The sequence below is a fragment of the Melanerpes formicivorus genome, unplaced genomic scaffold, assembly GCF_026170545.1.
Source record: "Melanerpes formicivorus ecotype bairdi unplaced genomic scaffold, bMelFor1.0.p_v2 SCAF_178, whole genome shotgun sequence".
Taxonomy (NCBI): Eukaryota; Metazoa; Chordata; class Aves; order Piciformes; family Picidae; genus Melanerpes; species Melanerpes formicivorus.
Window position 1 is genome coordinate 23366 of NW_027142530.1, and position 19086 is coordinate 42451.

The following is a 19086-nucleotide window of genomic DNA, read 5'->3' on the forward strand; positions in this document are numbered from 1 at the left end:
GTGGCAGGATCCTCTCTCGCCATCTCTGGCCATGCTGCTTTGGATGCAGCCTTTGGCCTTCTGTGCTGCCCCTGTCCAGATTCACCCCCACCAGCATTCCAAGAATAAAGTAGAAGGATACTCTCTCTTCAGTTTCTGGGATGGGATCAGGGAATCAATTTGTACTTGGACAGGGCTCAGTCTGTACTGGGAGGAAGTCAGAAGATGATATTATGTACAGGGAGGGAGCCCAGACTGCACTGGGTTGGAACCAGAGTACACAGTTAACATGTGGAGGGATGCAGCAGGTACTGGGAAGGCACCAGGGAATCCACTTTGTACTGGGATGGGACCCAGAGTACACAGGGATGGAGCAAGATGATGCAGTTTGTGCTGGGATGAGGCCATGTCTGCTCTGGGAGGGGACCAGGGGATTCAGCTTGTTTTGGAACAAGGCCCAGTCTGTACTGGGAGAGCTCAGAGAGGTTCAGTTTGTAGCTGGAGGGGGCCCCAGTCTGAACTGGGATGGCATCAGGGGATCAGTTTGCAGGGATGGCTCCTGGTCTGTGCTGGGATGGAATCAGGGTTTCAGGAGATGCAATCTGTACTGGGATGAGACTCAGACTGTGCTGGGAGATGGCAATGGGATCCCATTTGTACCAGGATCAGGCTACAGCTGCTCTGGGATCAGGATATCCACTTTGTGCTGTGCTGGGTGCAGCTGGGACTGGAAAGGGGTCCAAGTGATGCACTTTGTACTGGCAGAGGAAACTGAATGGGAGATGGCAAAGTGATGCACTTTGTCCTGGGATAAGAGCACATCTGAGCTGGGAGGGGTTCAGGAGATGTAGTTTGTACTGAGAAGTGGGCAGGTCTGTACCGGGAAGTGTTAAAAGGATTCCAAACTGTGCTGTGCAGGGCCCAGAATTACCTAGAATATGGTCAGGGAATGCAGCTTGTACTGGAACAGGGTCCAGGCTGTACTGGGAGCGTATAAGGAGATACAGTTTTTATTGGGACAAATCTTAACGTGTACTTGGAGGGATTAAAGGGATCCTGTTTGGACTGGGACAGGGCCCAGACTATACTGGGAGGGCATGAGGGTGTGCAGTTTCTACTGGGGTGGAGGCAGATGGTACTGGGAAGGGAGCCAAGGGATACATTCTGTGCTGAGAAGGGACCACAGCTGCAGTGCTAGAGGACAGTAGGATCCAGTTAGTAATGGGATGAGGTCACATCTGTACTGGGAGGGGTTAAAAGAACCATATTTGGACTGAGTCTGTACTGGAAGAGGGTCAGGGTATCCAGCATGGATTCTAAGTAGGTGCAGTCTGTAATTGGCGTGAGTTGGGATATGAAGGCATGAGGAGATCTCCTGTTCTGATGACACAGCTGCTCTGGAGCACAGCTCTCTCCAGAAGCTGCCATGAACTGTCCCTGCCTGCAGTCCCAGCACTGCCACACAACAGCACAGTGCCCAAGCTGCCAGAGCACTCAGGACTTGCCCCAGCACAGAGGCTCAGCAGGAGAGGGTGGAAAGGAAGAAAGAGCAGCTGAGGACAGCCCAAGCTCTGAGGCTCCCTGGCACTGCTGCTGTGCTGGGACTCTGCCCCTCCACCTCTGCATGCAGGCACTGCCCTGCAGCTCCACAGAAGCCTTGGAAGAAGCAAATCAGAGAAACAACTCCCTGCAGGGTCCTTTATTATTGAACACAGAAGGAGCACTGCTTCTCATGTCTGCAGCCTCTGGGTCACAGCAGACAGGACAACACTGAACCAGAAATGCTCTGAAGAAAGATATTGGTGTGCGAACAACATTCTCACAAGGGGAACAGCACCAGCAGCAGCCAGAACTCCAGCAAGCCAGGCTGGGCCTGCACTGAGTGACAACAGAACTGCTCTGCAGGGGAAGACAAAGAGTTTATTGCTTCTGAAAGCATCCAGGGATCAGTTGGCTCAGGGCAGCCTTGAGCTCCTGGTTCCTCAGGCTGTAGATGAGAGGGTTCACAGCTGGAGGCACCACTGAGTACAGAACTGACAACACCAGGTCCAGGGATGGGGAAGAGATGGAAGAGGGCTTCAGGTAGGCAATGGAGCCAGTGCTGATAAACAGGGAGACAACAGCCAGGTGAGGGAGGCAGGTGGCAAAGGTTTTGTGGTGTCCCTGCTGAGAGGGGATCCTCAGCACTGCCCTGAAGATCTGCACATAGGACACCACAATCAACACAAAACAGACAAATGCTAAACAGGCACCAACCACAATAAGCCAAAGTTCCCTGAGGTAGGATGTGGAGCAGGAGAGCTTGAGGATCTGGGGCACTTCACAGAAGAACTGGTGCACAGCATTGCCCTGGCAGAGGGGCAGGGAAAATGTATTGGCTGTGTGCAGCAGAGCATAGATAAAGACACAGCCCCAGATAGCTGATGCTAGGTGGACAGAAACTCTGCTGCCCAGGAGGGTCTCATAGTGCAGGGGTCTGCAGATGGCAATGTAGCGATCGTAGGACATGGAGGTGAGGAGAAAAAACTCTGCTGAAATGAAAAAGAGAAAGAAAAAGACCTGAGCAGCACATCCTGCATAGGAGATGTCCCTGGTGTCCCTCAGGGAATTGGACATGGCTTGGGCACAGTGGTGGAGATGGCACCCAGGTCAAAGAGGGCAAGGTTGAGGAGGAAGAAGTACATGGGGGTGTGGAGGTGGTGGTCCCAGGCTATGGTGGTGATGATGAGGCCATTGCCCAGCAGGGCAACCAGGTAGATGGCCAGGAAGAGGCAGAAGTGCAGGAGCTGCAGCTGCCTTGTGCCTGGGAATGGCAGGAGGAGGAAGTGGGTGATGGAGCTGCTGTTGGCCATCTGCTGCCTCTGGCCATGGAGACCTGTGCAAGGAGGGAAAGGCAGAGACAAGTTAGGGCACACTTCTTTCAGCCTCATTGTAAGCCCTGTCCCTGAGCTGCAGGAGGAATGGATCAGCTCAGTCCTCATCACTACCAACCCATGGCAGAGTTCATCATAGCTTCAAATGCAGCAGGGACACAGAATTCAGTGTTCAGTACTCAGTATTCAGTATCACTAAGTTTGGAAGAGACCTCAAAGATCATCGAGTTCAACCTGTCACCACAGACCTCATGATTAGAGTAGGGAGGACACTACTGCCCACTGCAGGCTTGAACTCACGACCTTCCCATTAATTGCCATGAAGATTCCTCTGGTGTCAGAACAGAAAGTGACCAACAGCCCAAGCCCAGAGAACAAGAGTCCCATTCTGGTGGGTTGAAATTTCCCCCCATTATTAGCTTTGCCAGAGCAGCTCAGTTAGAAGCAAATGAAGCTGTATTGACAAGCAAGAGCTACACTCTACAATGGAATGCAATGAACAGGTACAAAACATACAGGAGTGACAATATTAGGTACAATTAGCAAATGACACAAATACCTCCTGGTCAGAGACCAGCGAAGCTGTTCCACTGTCCCTAACCCCTGCCCCAAGTTCCAAGAGATAAAGGAGGATTGGAGAGACAAAGAAAGCAGTGGGTTAGACTTAGCCAAGGCCAGCCAAAGCAGGTGATCTCTCCTGAGTGAAGCAAAAGAGCTGAGATCAGAAGAGAAGAGAGAGAATTGTTATGGTACAGCTCCTCTGATTCCAGATATTTATCCAATTAATTTGTTTAGAATAATCTTTTCTTTTCCTTTTCACACCCAAGAGTGATCTATTTATTTTGTTTCTACTTTTCTGCTCAAAATCTGTAACTACATTTTAAAGGCATAGCCTAAAACCACTACACCCATGGAGAAGTGGAGAAACAGGGAGCAGGCCTGCAGTGCTGCAGAGACAGTGAAGGGAAGAGAGAAAAGCAGAGGGGCTGGGGGTGAAGCCTTCTCCTTACCCAGCTCAGATCACTGCTGCTCACATGGTAGAACTGAAGGGCTTTGGTTCTCCTTCTGTGTGCACACTCCAGGAGCCTTCAGCTGAGCATCAGCAGTCAAGATGGAGATGCCTCCAGGAGCTACAGCTGCAGTGTCCTGCACCCACAGCCTCACTGTGTCAGTGACTGCAGTGTCTTCTCCTCCAGTGAGCTCTCAGTCACCCTCCCAGTCCTGGCCACCTTGAAGCTCTCTCTGCCTTCCTCATCTCCCTGAGATCCTCTGGCAGTGTCCTCAGCCCTGCTGTGCAGTTCTGCTCCTGGCCAGACCTGTCTCCTGCAGTGCTGCCTGCATGCCAGCAGTTCCGTCCAGCCCAATAGGGCAGCAGAGGACCAGCCCAAGGTGTTTTAATGACTCGTCTTGTGGCTTTTGGTGCTCTGTAACCCTTAGGGATTGAGAAGAAGCTGATGAAACCTCTCCAGAAGTCAAAGTCAGATTCAAACTCTGAAGTTTCTTCTACTCTTAATGGGTCCCAGTGAAGCATACTGGGAAAGGGTCCCCAGGGTCTGGTTAGGACAGAAGGAGACAGTGGATGCAAGGGAAGCATCACTGGAGGCACTGAAGCATCTCCAGGCTCTGGTAAGAGCAGAGAACTGAGGCAGTGCTGACAGGTCAGGACAAGCAGCTAAAGGTGGCTCTGCTGCTGAGGAGACCTGGAGGGGTTTCATTGATCCAAAGGACCAAGCCCTGACCCCAAGCCCCTGGCAAGGCAGATCCTGTCCCTCACCTGTGGTTCAGGGCTATGATTCACCCTGTGAAATCATTTTTATCAGATGCTTTGTGCAATAAAATCCTCTCCAATTAGCTGTAGAAACCTTGGCAATAATTAGAGGTTCAGCAGTATTTAATGAGCCCCATGGAGTATTTGGGGCTGATTACATCATCCTTAGGTACTGCCAGGAGACTCTGCCAAGGTACTGCTAAGAACCCTCTCAACAAGTCCAAGTCAGAAGAAAACTCCAAAGTACCTTGAAGCACTGATTGGCCTCACTGAGGCTTGTTACTGACAAAGGCTCCCCAGGGCCTCGTTAGAGCAGCTTGTTAGAGGCCAGGATTGCACGGAGACAAAGGCAAAGTACAGGACAGAAAAGTATGCCTTTGTTCTAGGAAGCATAAAGCCAAACCCTGACCACTACCCTTGGACTAGAAGAACCTCAAAGCCTCAAAGCCAAGTTTCTCCTCACAGGTCTTGGTGGCAGAGGCAACTGCCAGAGCCAAGGGGACAAAGGCCTTGGTCCTGTTGGGCCTCTCAGCCTTGCCAGAGCCCTTGGCCATCCCTACTGCAGCCTCTCCTATACTGTCCCATGCCTGCAGCTCTTTCTGGCTGCTGACACCAATCTTGCTTCCCCAGCCAGCTCTCCCCCTGCCATTTCCACCCCTTCCCTGAGCTGTCTGTGCTCTCCCTGCCATTTCCTGACACCTCTGGATGGCCTCATGCATAGCAGCTCTGCCCTTTGAGGTCTATTTCTTTGGCCTCATCTCCACAATGAACCTTCCAAGATGCAGTGTGTAGTGGTTTTGTTCTCTCCCCACTCCCCAGAAGAGCTCCATCCTCTCTGAAACCACCCTTCAGTGATGTGCACACTGCGCTGGCAGTGCCCTGAGCCTCCATTCCACAGGCTGAAGCAGCCCAGGTCCCTCAGCCTCCCCACAGAGATGTCAGCTCCCATCCTGGCAGATGTCCTCTGCAGTCCCTGCAGTTCCTCTCCATTTCTTCAGACTGGACATTCCCACACCCAGTCACCAAGCATCCAGATGTGGCCACAGCAGCTCTGAGTCCTCGGGGAGGACAACTCCTATGTCTGGGTGGCCACACTCCTCCTGCCATAGCCCAGCTGCAGCTGGCCTTCTTCACTGTGTGCAGCGTTTGTCCATCCCAGTTATTTTGAATAGTTCCTCTCAAACCCTGTAGTGCCTTTCTGCCTGGGAATGGAACACACCAGAACATCCAGCTCCAAACAACAGGCAGACAGTTTGTAGTAGGATGGGGCCCAATCTGTCATGAAGTGGGAAAGGGGATATAGGTGGTAATGGGAGTAGTCCCAGAGAAGTGGTGTAGCCTTTCGTGGGTGTGGATACAATCTGTACTGGGAAGGAGTCCTGTTATGGTTGTTATTAACATTTAATAATTGGCCACACCAGGGGAAGTTTAGGCTCAGGATGAGGAGAAAGTTCTTCCCAAAAAGAGGAACTGACCAATGCAATGTGCTGCCCAGGGAGGTGGTGGAGTCACCGTCCATGGAGGTGTTCAAAACGAGATTGGATGTGGCACTTGGAGCCATGGATTAGGTGTCAGGGGGTGTTTGGTGGTAGGTTGGACTTGATGATCTCTGAGATCTTTTCCAACCTGGGTGATTCTGTGTTTCTGGGATTAGAAGGTGAAGGGAAAAGTCTGAACACAGCTGGTGACCAAACCAATGTCTTGTGACAAACCCAAGAGATTCCAAAACACATAGTGAAAGGTGAGGAGAACATGTCCTGCCCAGCTGATGGAATGAGAAACTCAAGAGTCTCCCAAAAGCAACAGAAAGAAGGGAAAAGAACCTCAGGAAAGTCTTGCTCAGTATTGCTCTATGAACTGCGGACAGTCTAACGCCTGGTCCTTGAAATGGGAGCGTAGGAGAACACAGAGGCTTAGGGCCTGCTCTTGAAGGTGACCTTTGCCCCAGCTCTTCCCAGAGAGGTCCTTGCTGTCCCCTGTTCTGCTCCCTCAAGCAGACCAGCACTCACACATGCCCTGCACTCTAACAGCCATGCAAACAAAGGGGAACAAGCTCAGGGTTATTGCTCCAACCAACTGCTTGAGACTGAAGCCCAAGGCAGGAATCCACAACCATAGCCAGGCCCAGAGCTCTGAGAAGCCCCAGGTGGTGTCTTCCTTTTGCACTTCATGCAGAATCTGCTTGGTTCCCATATCTCACTGATCATAGAATGGGCTGGGCTGGAAGGGACCTCCAAAGGTTATCTTGTCCAACCTTCCCAGGGACAGCCTCAACTACATCAGGTTGCCCAGAGCCCTGTCAAGCTTCACCTTGAATATCTCCAGGGATGGGACCCCAACCCCCTCCCTGGGCAACCTGTTCCAGTGTTCCACTACCCTCATGGTTCAGAACTTGTGCTGGCTCCTCCTTCCTGCACAATCCTGCTTTGTTCCCATCTCTCACCCATGTCTATGGATGTCCTTCCTCTCTGATCCATGGAAACACAACAGCTTGTGTTCAGTGCTGTGCCCACTCCTCCTTCTGAGGCAAAGACCATGCCTGGAGCCATTCCCTCCTGAGCAGCTATTTCTGAAACTCTTTCACTCCTCCCTGGGAAGCTGATCCTGCACCTGCAGTCCTATTCCAGAGGACTGGGAGAGCAGAGATCTTCACCATGGCCTTTTCTGCTTCACTTTCTCTTGAGCAAGGCAGAAACCATCAGGCCAAGCTGTGCCAAGCAGAGGCCCTTTCCTTTGCAGCATTGTTTCATTTGTGCCATTTCACATCTCCTTGGACCCAACTTGGAGTCTCTCACTGATCAGCCACAGTTGTATTTGGGAGCACTGCCCCAGGGGCACAGATTCCTGACTAGCTGAGGGGTAATCTTTTCCTGCCTTTACTGCCACATCTCCAATACTTTCCCTTTCCTCCTGGTGCTGCCCACCCTGTGTGTTTGTTCCTTATTATGGGATGGTGACAACCTGGATGGATGCATGTGGTGAAGGCACATTATGCCCCGATACTGAATCTTGTCCCAGCATGTGGGCAAGTTCCCCCTCCTCCAGGAGGAAGACAAAAGCCAAGGCATTAGCCAGGCTTGCACGCACCCAGCGCATGCAGCGCTTGTGCTTACACCAAGTATGGGCATAATTCTAGCTTCACGCTTTCTATAGGCTGAAGCCAGTTGCTTATGAGAGTGCCCATTGGTCAAGCCCAGCCTCGAGGAATCTATAAGTATCACCCCAGTTGGTGAACACGTTGCCCCCTCATTCACTTTGTCTCTGTGCTTGCTCGAGAGAGTAACTCTCGAGCTGCAGCCTTTGCCATTGAGCTTATTGTTGTTAGCTTCTGTTATACATGCACGCATACTGGAAGCCTCTGCATCATTAAAGAAGCCCAGAGGGAGGACCTTCGCTGAGCCTGAGGAGCTCAGCATTGCTACAACCAGTCGTGCCGATCGGAAGACCCCATCGTGCCACCGGAGGACTGGACCAACCCCCGCGGGTAAGATCTGCCCAGTTGCCGGGGAGAAGGGACTTGATCAATACCGAGTCCACGTATGCTTAGCCCCGCCGTAGCGGGAGAGGAGCCGCCGAGTGCCGCTCTGAGGAGCCGCCGAGTGCCACTCTGAGCCCTGTGAATTCCAGGGAAAACCAAAGCATTGTTCATGCTTATACTGCACCGGACCCGGGACCACTACGAGAGTCCTGTTGCTCCTTTAACCTCATTAAAGAGAATCCACCGCCTAACGCAGCTGCATTCTCTCCCCGAGGCTGTTTGCATCAGCCCCGAGAACCGCCATGGTTGGGCCAACCCCCGTAGCTTCGCCTGCTTCCGTCGTTCGAGCCCACCTACCGGCCACCGTGGTCCCGCCCTGCTGTGCGAGCCGACTTCTGAGGGCCGACCCCACGGGCCGACCCCGACCAGGACCGATCCCTGTTGTCTGAAGGGGATTGAATATCGTCCACGTGCTTTCCACCCACTAGCACTCAGTTCAAAGTATCCGCGTCTAGCAGAGTAAGCGCTGACGCATAGCAAGGTTATAATATTGCTGTGTATAGCCAGAAGCCGCCCGCGTCCCGCAGAGTCTCCATCTAGTGGCCAAGCGGCAGAACTGCACCCTTCGATATATATAAATATAGAAAGGGTTTATAGATAGTTCAATTACGTTATAACCATAACACTAAGCCAGTTGTGGAGTCTATTTCACGAACGTGCACTAGAACATGTATATAAGTTGGTGATTCATCGGTTATTAATAGTTTGATAATTAATAAAATTATATTTTCATAATTCATATTTCATATTAATAAATTTAATAACCTCTTCACCACAATGCACACCCTGAGTGTTTTTCCCACAGGGATTCCTTGGCTTCAGGCAGTCAATGTTTGCTAATCAGTTAGGTTGCATCTCTGGACACATTTGGAATAGCTCTTTTTTTTTTATCAGGAGCCTACTCCACCCCCATCCTGTGCTTCTAATTCTGGATTATCCTTCAGGGAAGTGTTCATCCACAAGCTCAACAGGAGCCACCAGTGTGCACTTGCAGTCCAGAGAGCCAATTGTATCCTGGGCTGGAGCAAGGGAAATGTGGCCAGCAGGGCCAGGGAGGTGATTCTCCCACTCTGCTCCACCCTGGTGAGACCCCACCTGGAGCTCTGTGTGCTGTTCTGGAACACCCATTACAAGAAGGATCTGGGGGTGCTGGAAGGTGTCCAGAGAAGGGCCATGAGGATGAGCAGAGAGCTGGAACTGCTCTGCTATGAGGACAGACTGAGGGAATTGGGGCTGTTCAGTCTGGAGAAGAGAAGGCTCCAAGGAGTCCTTCTTGTGGCCTTCCAATATCTGAAGGAGGCTACAAGAAAGCTGGGGAGGGACTTCTTAGCGTGTTGAGTAGGGATAGGATTGGGGGGAATGGAGTAAAACTTGAAGTGGGAAGATTCTGATAGGATGTGAGGAAGAAGTTCTTCCCCATGAGGGTGGAGGGACACTGTCAGAGATTGCCCAGGGAGCTGGTGGAAGTCTCATCCCTGCAGGTTTTTAAGGCCAGGCTGGATATTGCTGTGACCAACCTGCTCTGGTGTGAGGTGTCCCTGCCCTTGGCACAGGTGCTTGGAGCTGGATGATCCTTGAGGTCCCTTCCAGCCCTGACAATTCTGTGATTCTCAGTGTGTCCAAGAGGTATTATCAGGTCTTGGAATTCCAATGAATGCCCTCCCCCCTCCAGCCCTTCCTTAGGGTTCTCAGGGCAGTTGGTGCACCCCTCTGCACCATGCAATGTCCAGAGCAGTGTAAACCCTACAGCACTCAAGGGAAAAAATAGTTAGAGAGCAGCCCCATGGAGGACCTGGGAGGTCTGGTGGGCAGCAAGTTCTGCATGGGACAGCAATGTGCCCTAGTGGCCAAGAAGGCCAATGGGATGCTGGGGTGCATTTGGGAGAGTGTGGCCAGCAGATCCAGGGAGATTCTCCTCCCGCTCTACTCTGCCCTGGGGAGGCCCCACCTGGAATATTGCATCCAGCTCTGGGCTCCCCAGTTCAAGAGGGACAGAGATCTGCTGCAGAGGCTGTGAGGATGCTGAAGGGACTGCAGCACTGCCTGATGAGGAGAGGCTGAGAGGCCTGGGGCTGTTTAGTCTGGAAAGGAAAAGGCTGAGAGGGCATCTGATCAATGTCAATAAATATCCAAGGGCTGGGGGTCAGAAAGGAAGGGACAGGGACAGCCTCTGCTCACTTGTGCCCTGGGATAGGACAAGGGGCAATGGATGGAAACTGCAGCACAGGAAGTTCCACTTCAACAGCAGGAAGAATTTCTTTACTGTAAGGGTGACAGCGCCCTGGAACAGGCTGCCCAGAGAGGTTGTGGAGTCTCCTTCTCTGGAGACTTGCCAGCCCTGTCTGGATGTATTCCTGTGAGACCTGCAATGGTCCTGTTCAGGCAGGGGGACTCAGAGATCTCCAGAGGTCCCTTCCAACACCTAATATCCTGTGACCCTATGAATTGTCACAGGGCTCTGAATCCAAAGGAGACCCCAGTAGGAAATACCAAGGTTCCAGCTACAAATCATGAAGTCTGAGCTTCATCTTCAAGGATCCTTCTGAAGTCACTTTCCACTGCCCCCTTGGGCTCTTCTGGGCTCTCAGCTAATGCATCCATGTGGCAAGTCCAGCTGCCTTCAAAGCAGTGTAAGTTGTTCACAAAAGCTGAGAGGCTCTTTCCATTTCACTTGGAGGAGTTCCTGATTGTCATGGGTTGAGTTGACTCTGCTGCTGTTATCCAGACCATGCTGCAGCCATGCCAGCCTCAGAAATGAAAGTGCTGGCTGGAGCAAAGGATGATGGGGCTTGAAGTTCAGGTTGCAACATGGGAGGCTCCCTGTTCCAGTTGCTGCTTCTGGGTTCTGGGATTTTTTGGGTGTTGGCTGCTCTGCTATGATGGCAGTGGGACAGGGAGGGATAGGGGAGCAGTTCCCTAGTTTGGGCATTTGCTTTGCTTGCTGCTGCTTGCTGCTGCTTTTCACTGTGCCTTTTCTGCACACAGGCTGAGGTCACTGTACTTTTGTATTCTGATTATCTGATTTGCTCAGGAAACTCTTCCCTCATTTGTTTCTGTATTAACACAAAGAGGTTTTGTGTGGTGTCCTTTTCCCCTCAGTTCTGTGTTGGGGGAGGCAGAGAGGTTAAGCTGCTGGTTCAGCTGAACCCAGTACATTCCTTTTCTGGAGCCCAGTGTGGGGCAGGAATGCAGCTGCCTTAATGAGGACAAATTTTGGAAGGAGACAAAAGGATTGTGGTAAAAAAAAGAGCTAGAAGAGGACTCAATTAAGGCTTGAGGCTTGTCAACAGAGTTTGACAGAAGTTTTCCTTCCTGTGGTGTGTTCACTTTGTTGATGGATTTGCTTTTGGGGGCCTGATGAGCTATAGTCCTGTTTGTGCTGCTGGCGGTGCTGAGTATTAGATTAGGGCAATGGTTCAGAGCTGTGCTGTCCACTGCTGGGCAACTTGCTCTGGTTTCATCCAGAGCAATACAGGACACTCCCAAGTAAAACCACTGTGAGATCTGCCCAGATGCTGGATACTGAGGAGGGGCAGGGGGTGGGGGAGAGAAGGGGCAAATTCTTAGGCTGGTGGTCACCTCTGGTGCTTTGGAATTTCAGCCCTGAGCAAGTGCAAAATCCTCCCCAGCTGGGGAAAGGTTTGGGAAAAGTCTGTTGTCAGCCTGGGAGTTCCTGAGAGACAGAAATCACTGCAGTGAGCTTGGGCCTGGCCCATGCCTCTCGAGCCCTTCTCATCTCTGTGCAGAGGGATCAGGGGCAAGAGAAGGTCTCTGGTCCTACAGACAGTGCCACAGGCATGGCAGCTGCGTCAGAGAGCCAGCCTGTGCCAGGATCAGCTGCCCCTCATAGTGAATGGTGCTAATGACCAGGATTGTGGCCCAAATATTACCAGAACATACTTCTGTGTGTGTGACTCAAACCCCCTTTGATCCCCCTCTCTTCTGGAGTCAGTGGGGGGGGGACCATGGCACCACTGAGTCCAGGTCAACAATCTGCCTGGGCATGTTCTCACCCCTGTGCCAAACAAGGCCCAGGCTACATGTTTGTTTGCCCTGTTTGTGGCATGTGCTTATGCTCATTTGGCAAAGTATCAGTTGATTGGTTAATTATTGTGTTAGCAGTGGGTGCTGACTGGAGCAGTATTCTTTGGGGCAAATGGTAAATAGGAGTTGTTTGGTAAACAAGTGCCCCCCACGCTGGTGTCCGTGCCTATGCCTGCGTGCGTCTCTGTGCCACTATGGTCCGCCTCGCCCAGGACTTGAAGCAGCTCCAGAAGGCCTCACTGCACATTGCCACTGTTGCCCGGCTGGGGGCAGTGCCGTGGAGCATGGGGTCAACTGCCGCATGAGCCATCACCACAGGAGGAAACCATGGCAGCCCCTGTGCACCACCGGTCCTGAAGCGCTACAGCCCCCAGAGCGGGGAACCTTTGCCAGGTGCTGCGCTTCGTGGAGCCAGCGGCAAAAGCCTCTGAAGCTTCCCCTGGGAGGCTCCAGGACCTTTGTGCTCTGGGAGAAGCAGCAACCCCGCGGCACAGCCACGCGGTCGGCGCCGTTCTCTAGTTCCTCATGAGGGCACAGCCGTGCTGCGCTGTCAGGACTCTAAACACATCACCAAGGAAAGATTTCATGAGGTTCTCAGCTCGTGAGGAAGCCAAACCTTTGCTTTATAGAATTTGGGTTCAGGTAGTGCTGAAACTGTCCTGGGTTGAGGGTTTGCTGGTCACTGACAAACCCCTCCCCCACTGCTTCTCCAATCAGTTTCAACTCTAAATTCTAGAACTCATTTGGTTCCTCTGAAGTGCCCAGGCACAAACGTTCTGCAGAGGTGGTTCCACCAACCCAATAATGCTGCCTGTGAATAGAAACTAAATCCCCTGCTGCATAGTTTGTATATCAATAGACTACCAATATATCTATTCATTGATATCCTTGCTGCTCACTCCCGAGTGCACATCTACAACACTCCTGTAGGGATAAAGAAGCCTACAAGGAAAGCAGCTGATCCTGCAAAGGACCAGGAGGGATCAGGGTCCCCATGGGAACAAGAGAAAGAACCAGGGCTACTGGCTTGGTTCTTATCTCTGGCTTTGGAAGATAACCAAGGACAAACAGTGGATGAAACAAGCAGCAGGCCCCAGCAAGGCAAAGGAAATCTCTGCTCCTCTGTCCAGGGCTGTGTTTCAGCTGTGAAGGAACTGTCCCAGGAGTTCCATCAGCTCCAGAAGAAGCTTTTATTCCCCACCTGTACAGTCCTGTGTTTCAGCCATGAGGAGCAGCTGCTCCCCTGTCCAAGGGAGAGAATCTGGGAGGCACACAGCACAGCACACCCTCTGCTTTACTTGTGTGACCATGGGGAGGACATGAGGAAGTGGAAGGGAAAACCCAATCCAGTCCTGGCTTCAGGAGTCTGTGACTTACAGGGGAATTGTCCCCGCAGAGATACTGCCTCAGTTTCCAGTGGGAAATGACCTAAGAAGAGCAGGGAAGCTGAAACTGCTTCTGGTCCTCCTGAAGGGACTCCCAAAGCATCTTCACAAGATACAAGGGACCCAAGGCAGAATTAGAGGGGCTCTGCCTCCAACCAGATGGAAGGGAGAGACAAGTTGGTTTGTTGGACCACACAGAACCAATGGTCTGGCAAGTTGAACCCATGAGAGGACAAAGCTTTAGTAGATACAGGTGCCCAGAGTGCTCTGACACCATCAAACCACAAGGGGTGGAACCCATCTGTGTTTCTGGTGTGACAGGAGGATCCCCACACCTGGATGTGTTGGAAGCTGAGTACTGGGATGCAAGCCACAGTTTGCTTTCACTTGGAGGCATGGAAGGAGTCACTGGACTCCATTGCCCCAGAGCTGGAAACACAGCTCCAACATTTGCAGCATTTGGACTGGGCATGGACTGATCCAGACTGGGCTGAAACAGAGTGGAGCTGCAGAGCACCTGCAGTGAGCAGCCCTCTGGGTACTGCAAAGCAACCTCCTGTGGAGTGAGAATGGACAGTGCCTGGGGTGTGCTGCTGATCGCTGCTGGGCATGGTGCAGATGGCACAGAATGAGGGCTTGGGAATATCAAAGGTTAAGTTGAAAATTTGCTGCCATTACTCCATCCTGCCTCATGCTACCTTCCCAGGGACAGTGCTGGCTGGAGCAAAGTACTACAGGGCTTGAAGTTCAGATGGCAACATGAGAGGCTTCCTGTTCTGTTTGCTGCTGTTGGGTGCTGGCTCTCAGGTGCTGGCTCTTTGCTGAGGGGGAGGGCTGAAGGGATTTAACTCCTGGCTGCTGCTGCTCACTGCTGTGCTTCTTTCTGCAAACAGCCTCAGGTCAGTGTGCATTATGGGATCTCCTTTGGATTCAACTCTTTTGGTCTTATCTCAAGTCCTTATCTCAACCCAGAGGTTTTTTTGGTTCCTGTGTCTGTTATTTTTCCCTCTCTTCTGTTTTGGGGGGGAAGAGGCAGCTTAACCTCTTCTCAGCTCTTCAACCTGTTCCAGCCCCAGAGTGGAAAGCTAACAGAAGCTTTCTGAGTTCTTCCAAAGATCTCCATCAGCTTCCTCCTACACCCTCCAAAGATCCCAGGAGTCAGTCCTAGGACCATCCAAATCCCAAACATGTAAGATCACCTGAAAGCCCCTGCAGAATGCCTCTGAGATGCTCCTCAAGACTCCTCTGAGAACCTCATTTTCCCCTCCCTGAACTGGGCACACAGCTCCACCCCATCCCTTGGCAGCAAATGCCCCCAAAATTCAGGCATTGAGGCAGGGATATCTGAAATAAAAGCAAACAGACAGGATTTGGGTAACTTTTGGGTTTTATTGAGACAATTGGTCAACGGACAGAGGATTTCTTACCCCAGGGAGACACAAAGCATAAGGGAAGAACCAGACAGACCGTGGCAAAGCCCTGCCCATCTCCACTGGGAGCTCCAGCTGTGCTGACTCAGGACTGTAGCTGTTCTCATTAGCAATAATTGGTGTTCAGAAGGGCAGAAGGTGTTGGTTGCTGCTGGTATCCCCAGTCCCTGAGAATTGCAAAGGAAAAAGGGATGATTTTGGTGCTGGAAAGGCCCTCTCAGAGGGGTCACGATTACCCAACAGATTCTAGGTGGATTTATGCCTCCCCTCCAGTGCAGGCTGCTCTCAGTTGTGGGTGCAGCGGTGCTTGTTGAGGTGCCCCTTCTGGGTGAAGCTCATACCTCACTCCGCAAAACTGAAAGGTTTCTCACAGGTGTGGGTGCGGCAGTGGCAAATGAGAGAGCTCCTCTTGCTGAAGCTCTTCCCACAGTGACCACAGGTGAACGGCTTCTCACCAATATGGGTGCAGCGGTGACCAACGAGCGTGCCCTGGTGGCGGAAGCTCTTGCCACAATCTGCACAGGTGTAGGGCTTCTCACCAGTGTGGGTGCGGCGGTGAACAATGAGATTGCTCCTGTTTCTAAAGCTCTTGCCACAGTCAGGACAGGTGAACGGCTTCTCTCCAGTGTGGGTGCGGCGGTGATCAATGAGCGTGCCCCTCTGGCTGAAGCTCTTGCCACAGTCAGCACAGGTGAACGGCTTCTCACCAGTGTGGGTGCGGTGGTGCTGAATGAGAGTGCCCCAATGTCGGAATGCCTTGCCGCACTCAGCACAGCTGAAAGACTTTTCGCCGGCGTGCACACGACGGTACTCTGTGAGGTGTCCCCTCTGGGTGAAGCTCTTGCCGCAGTCCGTACAGCTGTAAGGTTTCTCACCATTATGGATGAGTCGGTGCTGGATTAATGTGGTACTCGTGGTGAAGTTCTTGCCGCACTCAGCACAGGGGAACAGATGCTCTCCAGTGTGGATGCGGCGATGGATGGTGAGAGTGGCGCTCTGTTTGAAGCTTTTGCCGCAGTCCCTGCAGGTGAAGGCCTTCTCCCTGGTGTGGGTGAGGTGGTGTTGCCTAAGAGTAAAGATCTGCCTGAAGCGCTTGCCACAGCGGTCACAAGAGAAGGGCTTCTCTCCAGTGTGGGTGCGGCGGTGCCGGGTGAGGCTGGACCGCCGGGTGAAGCGCTGTCCGCAGTCAGCGCAGGTGACCGGTTTCTCTCCAGTGTGGGTGCGGAGGTGCTGCATGAGATCCGAGTTGCAGCAGAACCTCTTGCCACAGTCACCACAAACGAAGGGCCGGGAGCCAGGCTGCGGGCAGTGGTGCTTCGCTAGCTCTGAGCCACCTGGGAAGCTCTGCCCACACTCAAGGCACTGATTCAGCTCTTTGGGTGACACTGAGGGACCTGCTCTGGCTTCATCCTCCTCCACACATTCCTCCCCCTCATTCTGGTCACCTTCACCATCATCATTATCCTCCTCTTCATAGTTGTCATTCTCAGCATCATCCTCCATCTTGTCCTCTTTTTCCTCCTCATCCTCCTCTCCCTTGGGACTGCATATTGGCTTCTCCAACTTGATCTCTGGGTGCTGCTTCTCCTCCCAACTCTTGTCTGGATCCTTCTGTGAGGCCATACTGTGGGAGGGAGGAATCACAGCTCTGCAATAGGGATGATGGAAGCACCTGAGCCCAGGACCTCAAACCTTCAGATCTTACCTGGATCATGACAATCCCTGACTCCCAACACCTCCCAACACCCAGCTGGAGGAGAGAATGCAGAGGGGACCTCAAACTTACAGTTTCTGCCACAGTGTGGGCACAGACCTCTAATACCTGTGCTGAGAACCCAGGTTCCTGTGATCAGTGCCCTGAAGTACCCTGGGGCTTACAAGTGGTCTTGTCCTGCTCTCCTCAAGCCTGGTGGCATTGGCAGCATGGTTCCTGGCCCAGGCCCTGTCCTTTGATCTCTCCTGGCTCAGGCAATGGAGACAGCAGCACTGACCCACAAAGACCAAACCACCTCCAACCTTCTCCCACCACCCTCCAAATCCCAACCCCAAACATCATCTCCTGCACACAACTGACCCCCACAAGCCTGGGGAGTTTCCAAATTCCAACAGCTGATGTGCCTCAGCCCCTGGAGTGGTGAAATGTAGTGGGCAGGAGGAGGCGGAAGAGGCTGGGAGGTGCCCTGGGACTCTGGGATGCTGGGAGCTGGGGTCCTGCTGTTGCCCCTGTGGTGGGTTAACACCTTTTTCTGAAAACAAAAGAAGAAAGCAGGGTGGAGGGCTTGTGGGTACTTTACACTCCCTGAAGGGCGTCTCCCCCCTGGGAAAGCTGAGTCTGTTCCACTCCCCCCTCCCTGCCCAGCAAGGGTATAAAAAGCAGGACCTCATAGCTGTTGGATCTCCTTTTTGGCTCCTGCCTCTGCTGGATGAGAGCTACTGCAGCTGCTCCCCTGATCCTCAGCCACGTGGCTGGACCTGATCCTTCTCCCTGCTGCCTCTGCGCCTCTTCAGAGACAGACTGGTTTTCTATTATTTTTTTTCTATTCCCCTCCCATCCATTCTTGTTCCTTGCCCTTGTGAACCTTATTCCCTGTTATTGCTATATATATATATATTTGAAGAAAAAAAATTATTTGCCTACTTCCAAGCTGACTCCAGATTGTTGATTAGTGGATTTGCTCCTTACCTTTTTTTTCCCTCCTCTCCCTGTTTGGAGGGAGGAGGTGGGGGGGAAGTGGGGAAGAGATTCTCAGCCTTTTCCCCATTTGAGCTTTTAACTCTCAGTTAAGGCTCAAACCACTACAATTTTTGGCGCCTCCAACGTGGGGCTTGGAAATTGATCTTGTATTGGGAAAGCAATACCTTTTTTTTTTTTCTGAAAAAGGAGCTTGAAGTAGAAATGGCAATTTTAAAGAACCTGATGGTCCAAGCCTTTTCATGGGCTTTTGGCTGGATCTTTTGGACCCACATCTACAAATTAATAACTTACCACGTGGTGTGGTTAATGATAGAGATGCTGATCAAGTGGATAAAAACTTTACCAATTAAGTTAGGCATGTATCTCTTGAATTCATTGAATTTCACTGTCAGTGGTAACTTTTCTAACATAGGAAACTTTCCTGAAGCAAGTTATGAAACCAATGGTGTAGATAAAAGTGCCTGTGATGGAAAATTGCTCTACGTTGCAATATGCTCCATATGCCTAAATGTAATCCTTATAGTGGCATTTGCTGGGACCATGTTGGGTGGAGGACTAGCTAACCCATTAAGAGCTGTTTGGAGGGTGATAACACACTCCTTTGTGCTCTTTAATGACTGGGGGCGTGTCTGCTGTGGGCATTGTAAGCACTCTGTAGACACAAAGAGGGAGGGGTCGGGTTGTAATGACTGTGCCAGCTCTCAGCCTGAGCCCCAGGCACAAGGGTTTGCCCCACCACCAGCAGTCCCACAGTTGACCCCTGATGCTCCTGCCAATGCAGTCTCTCTAGCACCGGTCACCACACGCAGGAAAAGAAATCAAAAATCATCGCCAAGCACGGATGGTGAGGAAGGAACCTCAGCAGGCCCCAGCAGCTCACAGAACCCAGCGGCGGATGAAGATGATTCAGACCAGGAAATAACTGTTACATCGCTGCCCAGAAAGGAACTAAGGCAAACTCGTCTGGGCTACGCCAGGAAAGAGGGTGAGCCAATACTAAGCTGGGCCCTGAGATGCTGGGACGAGGGTGTGGACACAGTGGACCTGGATAAGAGGGAGGCAAAGCTTTTAGGCTCCCTGACTCGTGATGCTGGTCTGGACAAGGAGTTAGCCAAACTTGATGGAATACACACTCTCTGGACCCGGATTCTGAACGCCATCAAGAGCCGGTACCGCTCAAGAGATGACCTGCCCTGGGCCCCAGTTAGATGGACAACTATGGAACAGGGCATTCGGTATCTGAGGTAGATGGCCATGATGGAAATAATTTATGGGGATGGCCACCTCCCTTTGGACCCAGTTGAGGTGCCCATGAGACGGCCCTTCGTAAAGAAACTCACCCAGGGTGCTCCTCAGAAAGATGCTCACACATTA

The 19086-nt window shown here is 52.0% G+C and overlaps 1 protein-coding gene across 1 annotated transcript; it reads right to left on the bottom strand.

The window, feature by feature from the left end:
- Window positions 1-14978: 14978 nt before the first annotated feature.
- Window positions 14979-17132, bottom strand: LOC137457405 (zinc finger protein 135-like). The gene is made up of 2 exons (XM_068169300.1): window positions 17092-17132; window positions 14979-16641 (listed from the first exon to the last, which is right to left on the bottom strand). Exon 2 carries the CDS (start codon window positions 16638-16640, stop codon window positions 15360-15362), a length of 1281 nt encoding a protein of 426 aa, XP_068025401.1. The 5' UTR covers window position 16641; window positions 17092-17132; the 3' UTR covers window positions 14979-15359.
- Between the last annotated feature and the right edge of the window lie 1954 nt (window positions 17133-19086).